Here is a 15,412-nt window from a genome sequence, read left to right as displayed (position 1 = left end):
CAAAACCAGACATTAGTTAGAAACAACTTGGTGCAAGGTGAGGAATCCGACAGCATCATTTCTCAGAACTATATCCAATTCAAAATTGGTCTCTGCATAGGACAGACTTCTTGCCACCAGTTTTGGGCACTTCTCAGAAGACTCTGGGCCTCAAGTCTATTCCAGCCACGTGTTTTCCAAGTGGATGGCCTACATCAATCCTTCCTCCAATATATGTATCAGTAGTGAACTATTTAATGTGAAAATCCCCCAGTAGCTTCCTGACTCCTTCCTGAAACCACCAGACCCTTGGTTTTAGCAGCAGAAAAGCCATTCAGATAAGAAACAGGGAAATAACAAAGCAGGAAGCCAAACATTTCTAGGCTGTATTCCATCCCTGCCACACACACAACCCAAACCCAGAGAAGGGGACATAACAGAGGAAGAAACATGAGGAAAGAATCCCTGGAAAAGCTGCCGTTCCACATGTTTATTTTTGGTTTAACTTGAATCATCAGATCATCACAAGAAAAAAAAAAGTCTCATGTCTTATTTTCTCCTGTTTTTCAGTCTGTGGGATTCTGTGCAACCAGGGTTTCTTCTGTTCGAAGAGGCCCCATAGGGGCTAAGCAAGTTGTTATATGCAAAGACCTCACACTAGTGAATGAAAGCTTTCCACCTTCTCTTGGTATAGTCGATGGAATGAGTTTGCCAGGATGTGGAAAGGGGCTTCAAAGTTTTCCATCTCCTTCTGTAAAGAGATAAGAGAGGTTATGAAAGACAGATGGAGAAAGGACTCAACTGTTTCTACTCTGTCTAATTGCGTCACAAAAAACAGATTTATACCAGACGTGAGATAAACTGTAAATGATGGTACCAGAACCCTTTATTATCTCCCCTCACTAAAAGAAGATAACACCACAAAAACACCCACTTCCACAGACATAGAAAGGAGAACATGCTCACCACTGACGTCTCACAGTATTCCAAGCCATGGTTCTGAGCCCACTCCTGTGCCTGTTTCTGTTCCACAACTCGACGACCAATAAGGTCTGTTTTATTCCCTACCAACACACCTACAGAACAAAATGAGATGGAGGAAAGGTTGAGCTGATAGCAACAAATGCTATGAAAGATGATGGATATGCTAGAAAGTAGAGAGGAAAAATAACTGGATTGATATGTTATGTAGAAAATGCTAACTAGAAGGAGTTAGAGCGTCATCCAGAACAGTGAAGATCAACCTCTATGGCAGGCTTGCCATAAATTAGTTATGCACCTTCCTTGAGTGCCACTCCAATCCCCATCCTCTGCCCAACCTGCTGCTCTGCTTTCTGGTTCCTGACCTAGGCTCCCTGTCTGATCTGTTGCTCTGATTTCTGCTCCCTGCCCTGGCTGCTGTTGTGCTGCCTGTTACCTCCAAAACCTGCCATCTCACACACACAGGCTGTCTGTGATATTTGTGGCACCTGTGCCACACATTGGCCACCTCTGACCTAGAACATTAACTTCAACTCCTCCAGTCTCCAGGTAAAGCAGGCAATGGAAGGTAGCCAGGCCTGGCTTGGATTGAAAATAATGCTGTATATGCCCTCTCTCAGTAGGAAATGGCAGCATGACAAAAATATTAGAAGAGGTGCAAAAAATCTGTCTCCTACCTGGAAGGTTAATTCCAAGTGCCTGTGCCCTCAGCTTTTCCAACCATTTGGCACAGTTGTTGAAAGACTGTTCACTGGTCACATCATACACAACACACAGAACATTGGGATGCTCCCACTGCAGAGCAACAGAGAAACATTGTCAACTCTACTAAAACCTGATGTGGTCAACAGTTAACAAATCCCTAGGAATGGGGAAGGGAAAGAAGAAGAAGCACCTTTATGAAGAACATAGAACCCAAGACAGAACTAAAAGGATGCTAATATAAAGGGACCCTACACTCAATTAAATGATCCCACCCCCCAAAATGAGAAACTACAATTGGAGAGATTGAGAGATTCTTGAAGGAGGGAGAAACAGGGGCATATTTTCTGGAATCCAAAGAAAATAGAGTAGAATGCTGCATCCCATCAGGAGGAGTCTCTGTGGAACAGGAAGATCAGGCTGAAGGCAAAATCTCCTGTACTAGGAGGAGCCAAATGGACGTTCCCCTAAAAGTCAAAAAGTCTCAAAGCACTTGCATCACAACCTCAGTTCAGTATTCCCACGGGAAGCTTCCTCCGTCATGCCACCTTCCTTTTCTTGGAAAAGAGTCCCTCTAGCACTGTTTCAAGTTTCAGATAGAAAAAGAGATGGGGATTTCAGGCAGCCTTTATACAAAGGCCAAAGCTTGCTACATCCAGACTGGGGATCTCAGCTCCTCTTCAGAAGAATAGCATTTCTCTACAATCAAGAAGACTGAGATATGATCCTTACCAGTTTCTCCAGCACCTCAGAAAATAATTCCTTGCCTGCTGAATCAAAAATGAAGAGTTCCTGAAAAGAGGAGAAGAAAGAATTTTTTTCCCCTCATGGAAAACTGTCATGCGAGGAGGAATTTAAAGAGTAAATCCTGAAACCTGTTTTTCTTGCTTCTAGCTCAACAGCAGTTATGGTAAGGCAGCACCATGCCCCTAGGAGCTAAGCACACAGCACTCACAGTGCACCTTGCTCAGAGAGCAAGTCAAAAGGAGCAGGATTTCCTGCATAATCAATGGTGAGAGATGCCCTCCAGGGCATCAGGCCTGGACTTTGCTCCAACTTAAAGGACATCTGTCGGATAAAAAACTAACCAAAATATACATAGAGCTAATGGCAGTGCAGAGCACTAAAGCCTCGGGGACTGGATAGAGCCCAGCCACGATAGTTGTAGGAAAGGGGAACTAGCCCTGGATATTCTAAATGAGCGTGCAGAGCCCTAACTAGGCTGGCAAAAGCTGCAGTTTGAGAAGGCATGTGGTATTCGAGTATGCAAACATTTGTGTTTTAAAAATAAAATGCACTGGAGAATCAGATATGGTGCAGGATTGACATCAGGTTTCCTAAGGCAACTTAACATCCCTGTGAACATCTGGAGAGCTCATGCAATGGTATAAGCTCAGACATTCAAATAATAGATGGGCTTGGAGCTCTTCACATCCCCAAACCCTTTGTGTCACAGCAGGACTCACCACGATACTGTTTGTCTCTGGAATAGCTACATTCTTCACCAACATCTCCACGCCCGTTGTCTGTTAAGAAGAACCAGGAAAACATGGTTCAGAAAATCTTCCAGTGGCCCATTCATTTGCACATGACATACTGGGCTGCAGTAGATAACCCAAATACCAAGACACTGAGACTGTGGACAGCCACCTTACTATTTCCCAAAGTCCTGGTAACATGCTCTTGCAGGCAAGGGAGCACTAAGCAAGCCCTTGGAGACTTGCTCATGTGGGAAAATGGACAGAAAAGAACTAGGCTCCATAGATCAGCTTGCTAACCAGGATACTGGTTGACATCTGCAAATCTAGAGCTGGGTCTAGATTCATTAACACCTCTCCAATTGCTCCAAACTACGTCCTCCAAGCCTCTCCACCAATTATGATACTTCCCTGGTGCCATGCTGCAGCAAGCATATGGCAATTTGGGATCCTCTTTTTATGCCTCTTCCATCTTCGATCACATTCTCTCCTTCCTATTTTTTTACTATCTTTATTCTCCTTTATTCTCAATGTATGATGCATACCAGGATTTTTCTCTTGCTTTCCTATTGTATTATAAATGCAAGAGCCACAAACTGCATCCCTTTCCTCCTGGAATCATTTCTACAGATTCTAATTACCTTGGGGCAGTGGAGCACATCTTCATATTTGTAGAGCCAAGAGCCCAATGCTTACTGGAATAAACAGTTTTTCTAGCAACAAACCATTTTCATACAGAGTTCCCTGCAGAGGGAGAACGTCTAAGACCACAGAAGCCTGTGAAGATTTTGATACAGCAGGAAACTGATCAAAACCCTCTGCAGTAAAATTTGAAGTCAACTCCCTATGAAATGGGAAATCTTCTTCTCAGTTTATTTGTAGCCTGCTGTATGAGAGAGAGAGATCTCTGTAAGCCACCTCCTTGAATGCATCAACCTAAAGATCTGCCAACAGTGAAAAATCAGCCTAATGCAACTGTTCATTCCCTCCTGTAGTTTCATGTTCTTTTCTCATTAATTTTTAGAGAGGTAACCGAATGACAGCTTGTGCCTGCAGTCCCCTCTCAGTTCCTATCCCCATCCCTGGTGTGTCATTCTACAAAGCTCACCAGCGTGTAATTCTTCTGGAAGTGAGATCCATCGTTGCAGAACATCTGGGCCAAGGCACTCTTTCCCACTGCTGGGTCACCTGCATGGCCAATGGAAAAGAGGACTTTGTTTAGTCTTGGCCTGATAATCCTATTTCCCCTGCTCCTACCAAATTCCAAAAAGAGCTATCTGTTACCTTCACCTGAAATTATAACTACCGATCAACGTAAGTAAGAAAGCTGGGGAAAAAAAAAAATCAACAGGGGAACTGGTTAAGAGAGGGAATAATGGTCATCATTGTATGTGAGGGGCTTTAAGTCTCTGTAATATCCATGAGCAAGAGGATATTGGCCATTGGCCTGGTTTTTAGGTCAGGCCAGTCAGAAAAGAATCACCTAAAAGTCAGGACAAAATGGCCATTTGTTCCAAAATTCACAAGTCTGCCCTTCGTCCTTTTACTCTACAGCAGTTCAAAATTCCCAAGCATACATCAATGTGAAGACAAACTATTAAATAAGATGAAGAGTAGACCCTATTACAGTATAAGGCCAGCCTCTCTCTCTACTTTACAGTCTCCCAAAATCCATCCCCTGCTTTAATGAGTAGGAGTTTTCAGGAAGTTTACGTCACTCATACCACAACAGAATTGTGAAGGTCAGCACCATTCTCCTATCAACTCTCCCCATTAACAGGTACTGACCCTGCTATGAGATCCTAAGCAGTTTCTTGGGTCAATCCTTCAGATGGCCCCTTAGCTCCACTCCAGCTATAAGAGAAACAAGCATCCCAATCTGGAGAGAAAAGATCCAGTACATCCCTGTATGGAAGAAAAGCCAGCTGAAAGACAGCAGGAAAAATATCTTGTGCTTCCCCTATTCTGGGACTGGCAGATAGTGATTTGTTTCACAGAGCAGCATAAGGAAGCCCCAAAGACAGGACCACTGCTGCAATAGCCTCTATGAGCTACTATAGTGGCATAAGATTGCAGGGCGTAAAAATCACAGAATCAGAAAAATGGGGCTGGAAGGGACCTCAGGAGGTCATCTAGTCTTAACCACTGCTCAAGGCAGGATCATCCCTGATTAACTTCTTAAAAAACTTTGGGAACAAGCCTCACACACAACCAGCAGGCATAATCCTGAAGCATCAAAAGCCCCGTTAACTTGCCACAGGTAAAGTGGGCAGATAAGGGTAATGCCCAGGCCATTTCCTAAAATGTATGCTAGATCAAGGCCCCCTGCCATGTTGGCACAAAGTTAACTTGGTGTTCCCAGCATCTAGCCGCTCCAAGCCACTCACACCTAGCCACTCCAAAGGAACTATGGGTTAGAAAATAATTCCTCTAAAGGGCTTAAACAGTTCTGAAGGAGGGACTCCAGTGACTAACCATGCCCAAGATTAATGTTTTGCTCTGGAGATGAATGTTTTGCACTGGAGTTAAATTGTTAATACCACCAAAGCCACAAAGGGGATATGTTTTGACCTCATTACAGTTTTTCTAGACAGTGTTTTGAAGCACTTTAGGAAAGCCACCTTCTCACTCAGATATCTAGAGCAGGAAAATTATTCTGGGTAGTGACAATTACTCATAGATTCCTAAAACAAATGTAGTCTTTTCTAAAGCCCCCTTTCAATGTAGCTACATTTTCTCTAGGGCTGAACTGAGCCCATAAAAATGTAGCCAGCAAAGACTAGTGGTTTATTCACTTCCTTCTTTGTGCAGTTCAGGATTATTTTCTACAGTATGTTCTCTAGTGGTCCAACTTCCTGGGGGAGGTTATTCTGTGCCTTAATAGACCACTGCTTCTGTCAGAGGTGTGATTGATAGCCTGTGCCCAGAACAAGCTGTTCCAGCAGGGGTTAATGCTGTGAAAATGTATATGGGGAGGCAATTTAAAAGCCAAAATTTGGCAGCTAAAAAAAGATGATGAGAGGGTTAACACTCTGGCTCTTGGCTGCACTTGCCTTCTCTATCCCTCATCCCCCCAGCAGCAGCTTCCCTTGGAAGTGAGGCTCTCACCAGCACCAATGCCATGGGGGTGTCCGTGTCCCTGTGTGGTCTCCACCTGCCTTCATTCTAGCATGTCTCTTAGGCAGCATCCAGAACTTGTATCCCGCTTGCCCACCCACAGCTGCTGGCTTCTGTGTTCCATGAAGTGATGTTTTTGCAGTCACTATCCAAAACTTCAATAACTTCTTTGTTTCCAGCTCCCAGTGCAAACTCTTATGGTACTGTTAGAGTGATGTAGCCACGACGGTCCAGGAATTATGTGAGAGGCAAGGATTTCCTAGGGTGATATCTTTTATTGGACCAACTGCATACTTGGGAAAGAATTAGAGAAGCTTTCAAATGCAAGACATTCCTCACCAGGTTTGAGGAGTGATTTGTCATCTTCTGTCACTCCCATTGCCCTAATTAGTTTATCCCTCATACCCTAGTCTATCACTGTACCTTTTTTTCTTATGATAAGGTAAGGTTTTCCCTTAGTTTGGTCCTGTTTTCCCCCCTTATGCCCTCTACTATTCCTATCATCAATAATTCATTTGCACTGCCAGTACTTTTCTTACTCCTCTAAAACCACTGTCCACTGGCTTTTTTAAAATATTCTTTTCACAGCATCTCTAGCCACTACCCCATCTAAAACATTCCTTTTTCCTTGCCAATCAGCTCAAAATATAATATTTGTGGCTGTATATCTGTATATTTCCCTAGAAATAACATGGGAATCATTTTCTACCATGTAGTTAATAATCTCCTTGCTGCTAATGAAGGGCCCTTTCCCCTTCACTTTCTCTGACCTCAGTGCAGCTTTCAATGCTGAGAACCCTCCATAATCACTTCCTTTGGTACATAGGAGTATCTAGTTCTACCCTACAGTGTTTTTGCTCCAACCAACTTAATTGCATTCTCTCTTCTCTAGTTCGTTGTGCCTATTTTTCTGGGTTAAAAATTCTCCCCTGTAGAGGTCTATGAGATAAGCAGAGGAGTGAGAATCTCTCTTTGTTTTACCTTAACTTGCTCACTTCTTTTCTGTCTCTAGAATGATGATTTATCTGTACTATCATAGAACCTAGGAGCCTTAGTCAGGGACCAAAATACCTCGAGGCTCTCTGCTATCCAAACAGAACAAAAATTTAGTCTCTGCCCCAAAGGGCTGACAAGACAAGAGACATCATCAGGGGATGGATACAATAATGAGGGGGAACACAAGGGAACAGCAAGTGGCTAGCATAGAAGGCCAGTCACAGCACAGTGGCAGCCTAACTGATATGAAGGGTTTTGTAGACATCACAGAAAAGAGATTTTTTTTAAAGAGGTTTTAATTAACAAGCTAGCTATGAGGATGTCAAGGAAAGTGATTTTTCCACTCTATTCAGTAGCATTGAAGTCTCACCTGGAGTACTGTGTCCCATTTTAGGCACTGTACTTCAAGGAAGATGTGGACATATTAGACAGAGTCCAGTGCAGAGTGACAAAAATGATTAGAGGTCCAGGAAAAAAAAAAGACATATGATGGAAGATAAAAGAATGGGCTTACTTAGTCTGTAGAAGTGAAGACTGAGGGGTGGGAGGTGCTTAATAACAGTCTTCCAATGCTTGAAGGGTGATTATAAAAGAGGATGGTGACAGACTATTCTCTATGCCTACAGGGGACAGGACAAGGAATAACTGTCCTAAGTTACAGCAAGGGAGATTTAGGTTGGAGATTGGGAAGAACTTTTTCACTATGAGGTGCTCAAGCACTGGAACAGGCTACCCAGAGATCTCGGCTGTGGACTCTCCATCCCTGGATGTTTTTAAGAGCAGATTAAAAAAGTAATGGTTTGAAACAGTTTAGACACGGATGAACCTGGTGGTGGGGGGGTGTGTACTAGATAACTTAGTGGACAGGCTGTGAAGGACTTTGAAAGTGGAGACAAGTAGTTTATGATTGGTGTAACAGAGAAAGGGGAGCCAGTGGAAGGGTATCTGGAAAGGAATGAACTCACCAAAGGAAGGGACAAGGTCTTTGTAACAGCATTCTGGATGGAGGAGAATGAAGCAAGCTTGCATTGGTCAAGCCCAGAGAGTAGGATGCTGCAATAACTGAACTGGGAGGTGACAAGAGTCTGGGCCTTGTGGATGGATGGGAAAGCCCATGCCTTAGAGTGGTTATGCACAAAGAGTCTGCAAAAACTTAGATGCAGCCTGCATGTTACAACCTAGAGAGAGGTGCAAGACAAAGATAATGAGATGTAGTTAGCCATGTTAGTCTGAAGTCAGGTAGAAGGCAGAGTATGATTTGTACCTTGAACTTCAGCTCACAAGAGCTTGTGCTATACTGGGCAACCGTCAATCCTCTGGATCATGGTGTACACGCAAGAGGTCTAGTCAGGTGCCTGATGAATCTGCTTGTGGCTGACAAGTCCAGATCAAGAGTGACAGCTTGTTACAAGTTTTGCAGATCCATGTGTTGTCTGAGCTGGTGTCCAGCACGCTGCTTCCTCTTTCTCATTTTGTTTCCCTCTTCTGGTTCAAAGCCACTTAATGTTGAGCTGTGCCTGGTGCCAGATGTTCCCTCCAGATTGAATGGGATTCTGCATACTTCTCCCAGCTTTCTACATTGATGTTGAATAACTTCATATAATTTTTGCACAAGTTGTGGTTCCACCAAGAACAACCCTGCTTTCTAGGGCTGTCTCAAATCTCGCTGTATAAAATATTCTTGAGGATACAATCTCCTTCCATTCTCCTGATGCGGCCAAGCCATCACAACCTCCTCTTGATAGTGGTTTCTGAGTACATCAGTCCTGTGCACTCCAGTACCTGTTTGGCATTTTGTCTTCACACTTTGTTTTCAGGATCTTGAGCAAGCATCTCATGTGGAAGCTGTTCAGTCTCCTAATGTGCCTAGCATACAAAGTCCATATTTCTGAACCATAAAGCAGGGATGACAGCACGCAAGCCTCACAGATTTGCATCTTCACCTTAGTTGACAGTTTGTTGTTATTCCATGCACGTTTCTGTAATAGCCTGACTTTTGTAGCAGCTTTTCTGATTCTGTTAGTTAGTTTCGTCTGAAGGTCAAGATTCCTGCTGATATAGAACCCAAGTAGCAAAAGCTGTCAATGTTGCCAAGAAATTTACCCTCAAGTGTGATGTCAGACACTGGTTCTTCCACCCCCTTGTACATGATCACAATTTTCATTCTGTAGGGAAGATTCACTGTGAGCTTGTGCTATAGATATATCTACTTTGGTTAGGCTACAAGGTGCAAATCTACCTGGCCTTCTAATGCTTCAGGTCTAAGCAAAAGGCATAATAGTGATATTCAATTCAAGGACTGAGAAAGTATTCATTTGTGAGGCCTTTGGCAAGAGGAAAAAAAAAGGAGCTCTTCTAGTTATGTTGAGCTTGTAGTAATGGCTAGTTATGGCCACTGAGATGCCTGGGAGAGGCCAAGGCTCCTGCTTTGACCAACAGCTGGAGCATAGGCAAGGACCTGTGAGGTGTCCATAGGGGGTTGATGGATGTCATAAAAGAGTAGGGCTGGAAGGGACCTCATGATGTTGTCTACCCAGCCCCCTGTGCAAGGCAGGATCATCCTAATGAAACTATATCAGCTAAGTGCCTGCCCAACCTGTTCCTGCAAAATTCGTGAACTCATTATCACTCAGACCCACCAATCCTGAGAAAGTTCCCTCCAATTCCATCTTTCCAGAGCTGGTCATAAGGGAGTCACTTCAAGAGCAGGAATTGTTGAGAAAGACCCTGGGAGGCCTCCATCCCACTTGGTGGAGTTTGGACCACTGCCTCCAGCTGTTCTCCCCAAACTGTGGCTTGCCTGTAAGATGCCCCCCTCCCCCTCGCCACAGCTTAGGGTCACTGGGCATTGTTATGATTCCCTTCTAATAGTCTAAAGGAGTGATAGGATCATAGGAAAGTAGGGCTGGAAGAGACCTTATGAGGTCATCTAGTACAGTGGTTTTCAATCTTTTTTGTACCAGGACCCATTTGTAAACATCAAAGGACAGCCCTGACCCAGTGCCCCTCACTCCTGACCTGCTGCTCCCCACCCCCAGGTCCCAGCCCCAGGGGGACAAGCAGCTGGAACTCTGCCAGCCTGCAAGGGAAAAGTCATGGTTTCCCACATTTTTCTCCATTAAAGGAGAATCCATTTTTAAAGTTTGTTCACAGCCCTTTCATATATTCTTGAAACCCACTTTTGGGTCATGACCCTTGGGTTGAGAAACGCTGGTCTAGTCTAACCATCTGCAAAATCAGAGGACTGTCCCTAACTAAACAATCCTAGCCAAGTGCTTGCCCAGGCTGTCCTTGAAAATTCATAAATCCTTCACCACTCAGACTGATGGGTCTGAGAAAGAACCTTTGAATTCCATCTTTCTACAGCAGGTCATGAAGGAGTCACTTCCTCAAGGGCAGGAATGCTTGAAAAAGCCCCTGGAAGAGCTCCACCCTTGGGAGATCTCCACCCCACTCCTAAACCATGTCTTGCAGGCAACAGGTTGCCCGTAAGATCTCTTGACATGGCCTGTGGCTGCTGGCAAATGTTAATGATTACCTTCTAATAGCCTATAGGATCATAGGAAAGTAGAGCTGGAAAAGACCTCATACAGTCTCAAAGCAGAGGATTGTCACCGACTACACTATTCCAGGCAAATGTCTGTTCAACCTGCTCTTGAAAACTCATGAATTGTTCACCACTCAGACCCATCAACCCCAAGAGACCCACTCCTGCCTCAGATTCCATTTTCTATAGCAGGTCTTGAGGAAGCCACTTCCTTAAGGACAGGAATGGCTGAGAAAGTCCCTGGGAGGCCTCCATCCCACTCAGTGGAGTTTGGAGAACAGTTCAATGCAGTGGTCACCAAACCATAGCTGGAGGGCAACAAGTTACCTGTGAGACCAGCCCCCTCCCCCACCCCCAACACAGCTCATGACCACTGGGGAACGTTAATGATTCCCTTCTAATAGTTTAATGCAGTGCTTCCCAAGCTTTTCCTCAGCATGACACCATTTATGACCCTATTTCCTCACCATGACCCCTCACTCCCAACCCACAGTTCCCCACCTCCCCAGGTGCTCCTTACTCTCCACCCACAGCCCCCTGATCCTGTTAGTGCCCCCCCAGCCTGCTGGTGCCCCCCACTTGTGACCCACAGCCTCCTGCCCCCTCCCCCAGCCCTGTTGGAGGGGGGGCCCCAGGTGCCAGGGCTGCAGGACCAGGCCAGGGCCCCACAGACCCTTGCCCACCCCAACAGTGCAGTGCCAGCTGCTGCCTGCAGGAGGCGGTAGCTGCTGCGGCCAGAGCGGATCGCAAAGCTGCCATGGCTTAGCAGGCAGGACCTGGTATGGGAAGGCAGGGAGGTTTGGTGATGCTGCAGGGAGCCCCATGCTGGCTACAGTGAGGCACCCCCTGCCTGCTGGGCAGCAGCAGCAGTGGCAGCATGGAGTTGTGCCCCCTGTTGCTGCCAGGTGGACAGGGGGCAACTCACCATGGCCATGTGGCTGGCATGGGGCTCCCAGCAGTAACACGAAGCCTCCCATGCTGTTCTGCTGTGGAGGCCCCGGGGGAAGGGCAGCAGGGGAGCCCCAAGCCTGCATCTGCCTCTGCCCTGCACACAAATCTGGGGGGGCATGTGCCCTCTCCATGCCTCCCTCCCTGGGAGTGCACAACCCCATTTTTTATTGTTGTGACCCCAAATGACCCCAAGACTGGGAACCACAGGTCTAAAGGAATCTAAGAGAGCAGAGCTGGAGGGGACCTCATGAGGTTGCCTAGTCCAGCCCTGTATGCAAGGCATCTCTGCCTAAACCATCTGCAAGGCTCCTGCATGGCAGCCTGGGTCAGTTTTGTCAGGCTCAGGAAAGCTCCTGCCCTACAGCCCTTGTTAAGTGCACTGACCCAGTGCATTTAACCCTCATCAAGGCCAGCTGACCCCCAGACCCTTCCCTCATGTTGGTTACGGAGCTGCATTTAAGGAAAGTCCCCCAGTGGACAGGCTGTGAAGGATCTTAATAAACGTTATAAAAGGGAGGCTACCTGTGGGCTGTACGTGAGCCGGAGCCTGTGTCAGTCCCCACTGGGCTCTCCCCGAGCCCCCTCAGTAGCAGTCCTGTGTCTCAGAGCAGCAGCCCTCTCAGCCTGCCTGGGCTGTGGCTCTAAATCCTTCCCTACACCATGCCCCAAGCTTTGGGGCTGTTCTCTCTACGATACTGTCTATACATACACTTGTCCCCCTTAGGCCTTCAGAGCCCTCTGGTCCCTTACAGAGTCTTTCCCTGGACTCTTGGACCTCCGGTCCCACACGCAGCCGTTTCTCTGGGCTCTTGAACCCCTGGTCCTGTGTGCCACCCCTCCTCTGGGTCCCTCTGTGGGATCAGAATAGAACAAAGGCCACTTTCTTGAGAAAAAACTCAGTCCTTCTCTGCCCAGGGGCTTGCCCCTGCTCCCAGGCCTGCAGAGTTGCTTATAAGTTGCAGTCCTTTCAGAAACTCTGCTGCCCAGAGCACCTCCCCCCACAGCTGCCAGGGAGACTGACGGGCTCAGGCTCTGGGCTTACATAGGTCCAGCCAGAGCCCTCTTTTGGTCAGGTGAGTCTCATTAGCCACCTGCAAGCACCTCACAGGCTGCTAGCTCCTTTCAAGGAGCAGGCAAGTTGTTTGGGTAGATGTGATCTCTTTTATTAGACCAACTAAATAGTTGGAAAAAAGTTCTTAGCAAGCTTTTGGGCACAAACACCCTCTGTCAGGCATAGAGAGACTCTGCTGGTGTTATGTATTCTCCAAGGTAGAAGAGAAACTAATTTACAACAAGGATGTTTGGCAAAATGCAAGCGAGGGGAAGTTGGGAAGACAACGGGTAGAGATGGGGGGCGGAGGGGAGAGAGGGAAAAGTGTGAAGGAGACTAGAAACAAAGGGCACAAACTGAGTGAAGATCAGATTGGACATAAGGAAAAACTTCTTTACAATATAAGTGCCGAGGGTCTGACCAGACTCCCCCTGTAAAAGCCAGTGGCCAGCAGGAGGCAGGTTCCCTGGGGTGGCAAGTGCCGGGCGGGTTGTAACGCCTCAGAAATCCAGGGTCTATATTGCATCCGTGACTTTTTGCACCCAGTAGATCTACGAAGTGAAGCTCGCAGGCTCCCGTTTTGTTAAGTCCCTTCAAGGAGCATCGACCCCCCCACAAAAAAGGGGTTTTGCATCCAATCCCAGCCTCCCCCGCTCCACGCCCGGCTCTACCCACTAGGCCTGACGGCCGCGACGCCCCCGCGTGGCCCCTGCGGCTCGAGGCCCCCTCAGATCCCAGGGCCGAGCCGCGGGAGTCCCGCAGCCTCCTCCCGACACTCACCGGCCATCAGGCACTTGGCGGCTAGCTTCGCCATGCTCCGCGCGCGCCGCAGGCCTCGGCGGTTTCCTAGCAACAGCCTCCTCACCGCTCGGGGAAGGGGCGGGCCTTATCCGGAACGACCATTGGCTGCGGGAGCTGTTCATCATCCGCCCACCGCTCCGGCCCCATTTGGTTTCCCCACCCCTCCCCATGAGACTCTTCCCATTGACTCGAAGGCACGTCCATCCAAAAAGACACCCTCGTCATTGGGGAAGGGTGGCTGCCAATCAAGCCCGGAATATCCCGCCTACGGAGAGGGGCTGAGTGGCCGTCGAAGGGTGACTTCTGTATCGAACCCTGGCTGCTTCCTTCCAGCAACTCGTAACACTACATGAACCCTTTTTTTGATTGGCCCGATCACGGAGGACCGTACCATTTATTGGTGGGGGAAGCTTGGTGTTGGATAAATACAAGGAAGGGGGGTACAGAGACAAACGTAGTCTTGCTGTTTCCCTGGGGGGTGGTTGTGCAGCGCATTGGGAGCGCGGAGGGGTAACGTACCATTCTTACTCAGGCTTCCCCCTCCACGCAGTAGGCTCTTCCATGCTGTTCTGGAGCTAACACTAAGGGACTAGGCCCTCCGCGCATGCACATGAGTCTCCCCGGCTCCTGCCCACTATCTTGCACGTGGTTGTTGCTGGGGGGGGGGTGTAGCATGTGTCTGTCATGCTCAGGCCCAAAGGCATGGGAGGTTCCCTCAGGGCTGTGTCCAGCCTTGACCACTGGGCTTCTTCACTTTGTGACCCACAGCCATCAGGAGGTTTCAAAGCAGCCACAGGCATCTAGTACTAAGTGCTTCCCACTGCCTGCACCTCTGAGGAGTCCTGACTGTGGTGTGTCAAGTTCTGCCCTTGCAGGGCAAGAGACCTGCACTGGAGTCAGTCCATGGGATCCTGGTGGAATTTTACTTGAAGTTCTGGGATTTAGTTAAGGGGGGGATCTATTGACTCTGTTTTGGAAAATGATGGAATGGGGTTGGGTTGGGGAGGAGTTTGCACAGGGTGTTGTTCTGATCTTTAAGAAAGGTGGGGTGGGAGCACATCAAGAACTGGTGGCCAGTCACCTTATTGAATTTGGTTTATAAAATGTTCTCAAAGATCTTAGTGGCAAGGTTGGGGGAGGTGCTACCGCAGGTGCTGGGTAGGGAACAAATTTGTTGGGGGGGCAGCAGACAACACAAGCGTAGTGGGTACTTTGGGATACGCTGTCATACATTGCTGACCAGAAGTGGAACACTATAGTCGCGAGCATGAACAACGTGTGGCCCTGGAGGCTGGCAGGGTACAGCGACCGCCTGCAGGCAGCGGCAACACTGTTGGCGGTGGGGGCCCAGTGGTAGTGAGCGGGGATGGCTTGCAGGTGGCCATGGTGACATTGGCAGTGAGAGCAGGCTGAACAGGGACTGCCCACAGGTGGCCACAGCAGTGTCGGCAGTCGGGGGGAGGGGGACATTTGGAGTGGACTCTGGGGTGAGACAAGGGTGTCCACGATTGCCAGGGCTCTTTGTTTGTGCCATTGAGCCTCTGGCGCAGCGGGTCGGGGGGGATAGGGTGATCAGTGGGATTAGGGTGCCAAAGGGAGGGGATATAAAAATCCTCTTTTACATGGACGACGTGACATGCATAATGCGGGATGAGGTGTCCCTGGAGAGGGTGATGAAGCACACAAATGAGTTTGGGGAGGTATCTGGGTGAGGGTGAATGGGGAGAAGAGTGTTTTTTTGGCGATAGAGAATTGGGGGGATTTGGGGAAATTTGGATTGCGGGTGGAGAGGGAGGAACTTAAGGTACT

At 47.7% G+C, this 15,412-nt stretch overlaps 1 protein-coding gene across 4 annotated transcripts; it reads right to left on the bottom strand.

Annotated features, from left to right (window-relative positions):
- Positions 1 to 454: 454 nt before the first annotated feature.
- IFT27 (intraflagellar transport 27) lies at positions 455 to 13,681 on the bottom strand. 4 transcript variants are annotated; one of them, XM_014606932.3, is made up of 7 exons: positions 13,583 to 13,681; positions 4,249 to 4,328; positions 3,129 to 3,188; positions 2,395 to 2,454; positions 1,638 to 1,755; positions 946 to 1,055; positions 455 to 730 (listed from the first exon to the last, which is right to left on the bottom strand). In XM_014606932.3, exons 1-7 carry the CDS (start codon positions 13,614 to 13,616, stop codon positions 632 to 634), a joined length of 561 nt encoding a protein of 186 aa, XP_014462418.1. In that variant the 5' UTR covers positions 13,617 to 13,681; the 3' UTR covers positions 455 to 631. The 4 variants fall into 4 exon arrangements, with proteins under 4 accessions (XP_014462418.1, XP_059582405.1, XP_019345247.1 ...); XM_059726422.1 differs by lacking the exon at positions 13,583 to 13,681 and adding an exon at positions 12,274 to 12,718; XM_019489702.2 differs by lacking the exon at positions 13,583 to 13,681 and adding an exon at positions 8,518 to 9,293.
- Between the last annotated feature and the right edge of the window lie 1,731 nt (positions 13,682 to 15,412).

This window comes from Alligator mississippiensis, chromosome 4, assembly GCF_030867095.1.
Source record: "Alligator mississippiensis isolate rAllMis1 chromosome 4, rAllMis1, whole genome shotgun sequence".
Lineage (NCBI taxonomy): Eukaryota > Metazoa > Chordata > Crocodylia > Alligatoridae > Alligator > Alligator mississippiensis.
The sequence above is the reverse complement of the archived record's forward strand: the minus strand, read 5'-3'. Positions and strand labels throughout refer to the sequence as shown.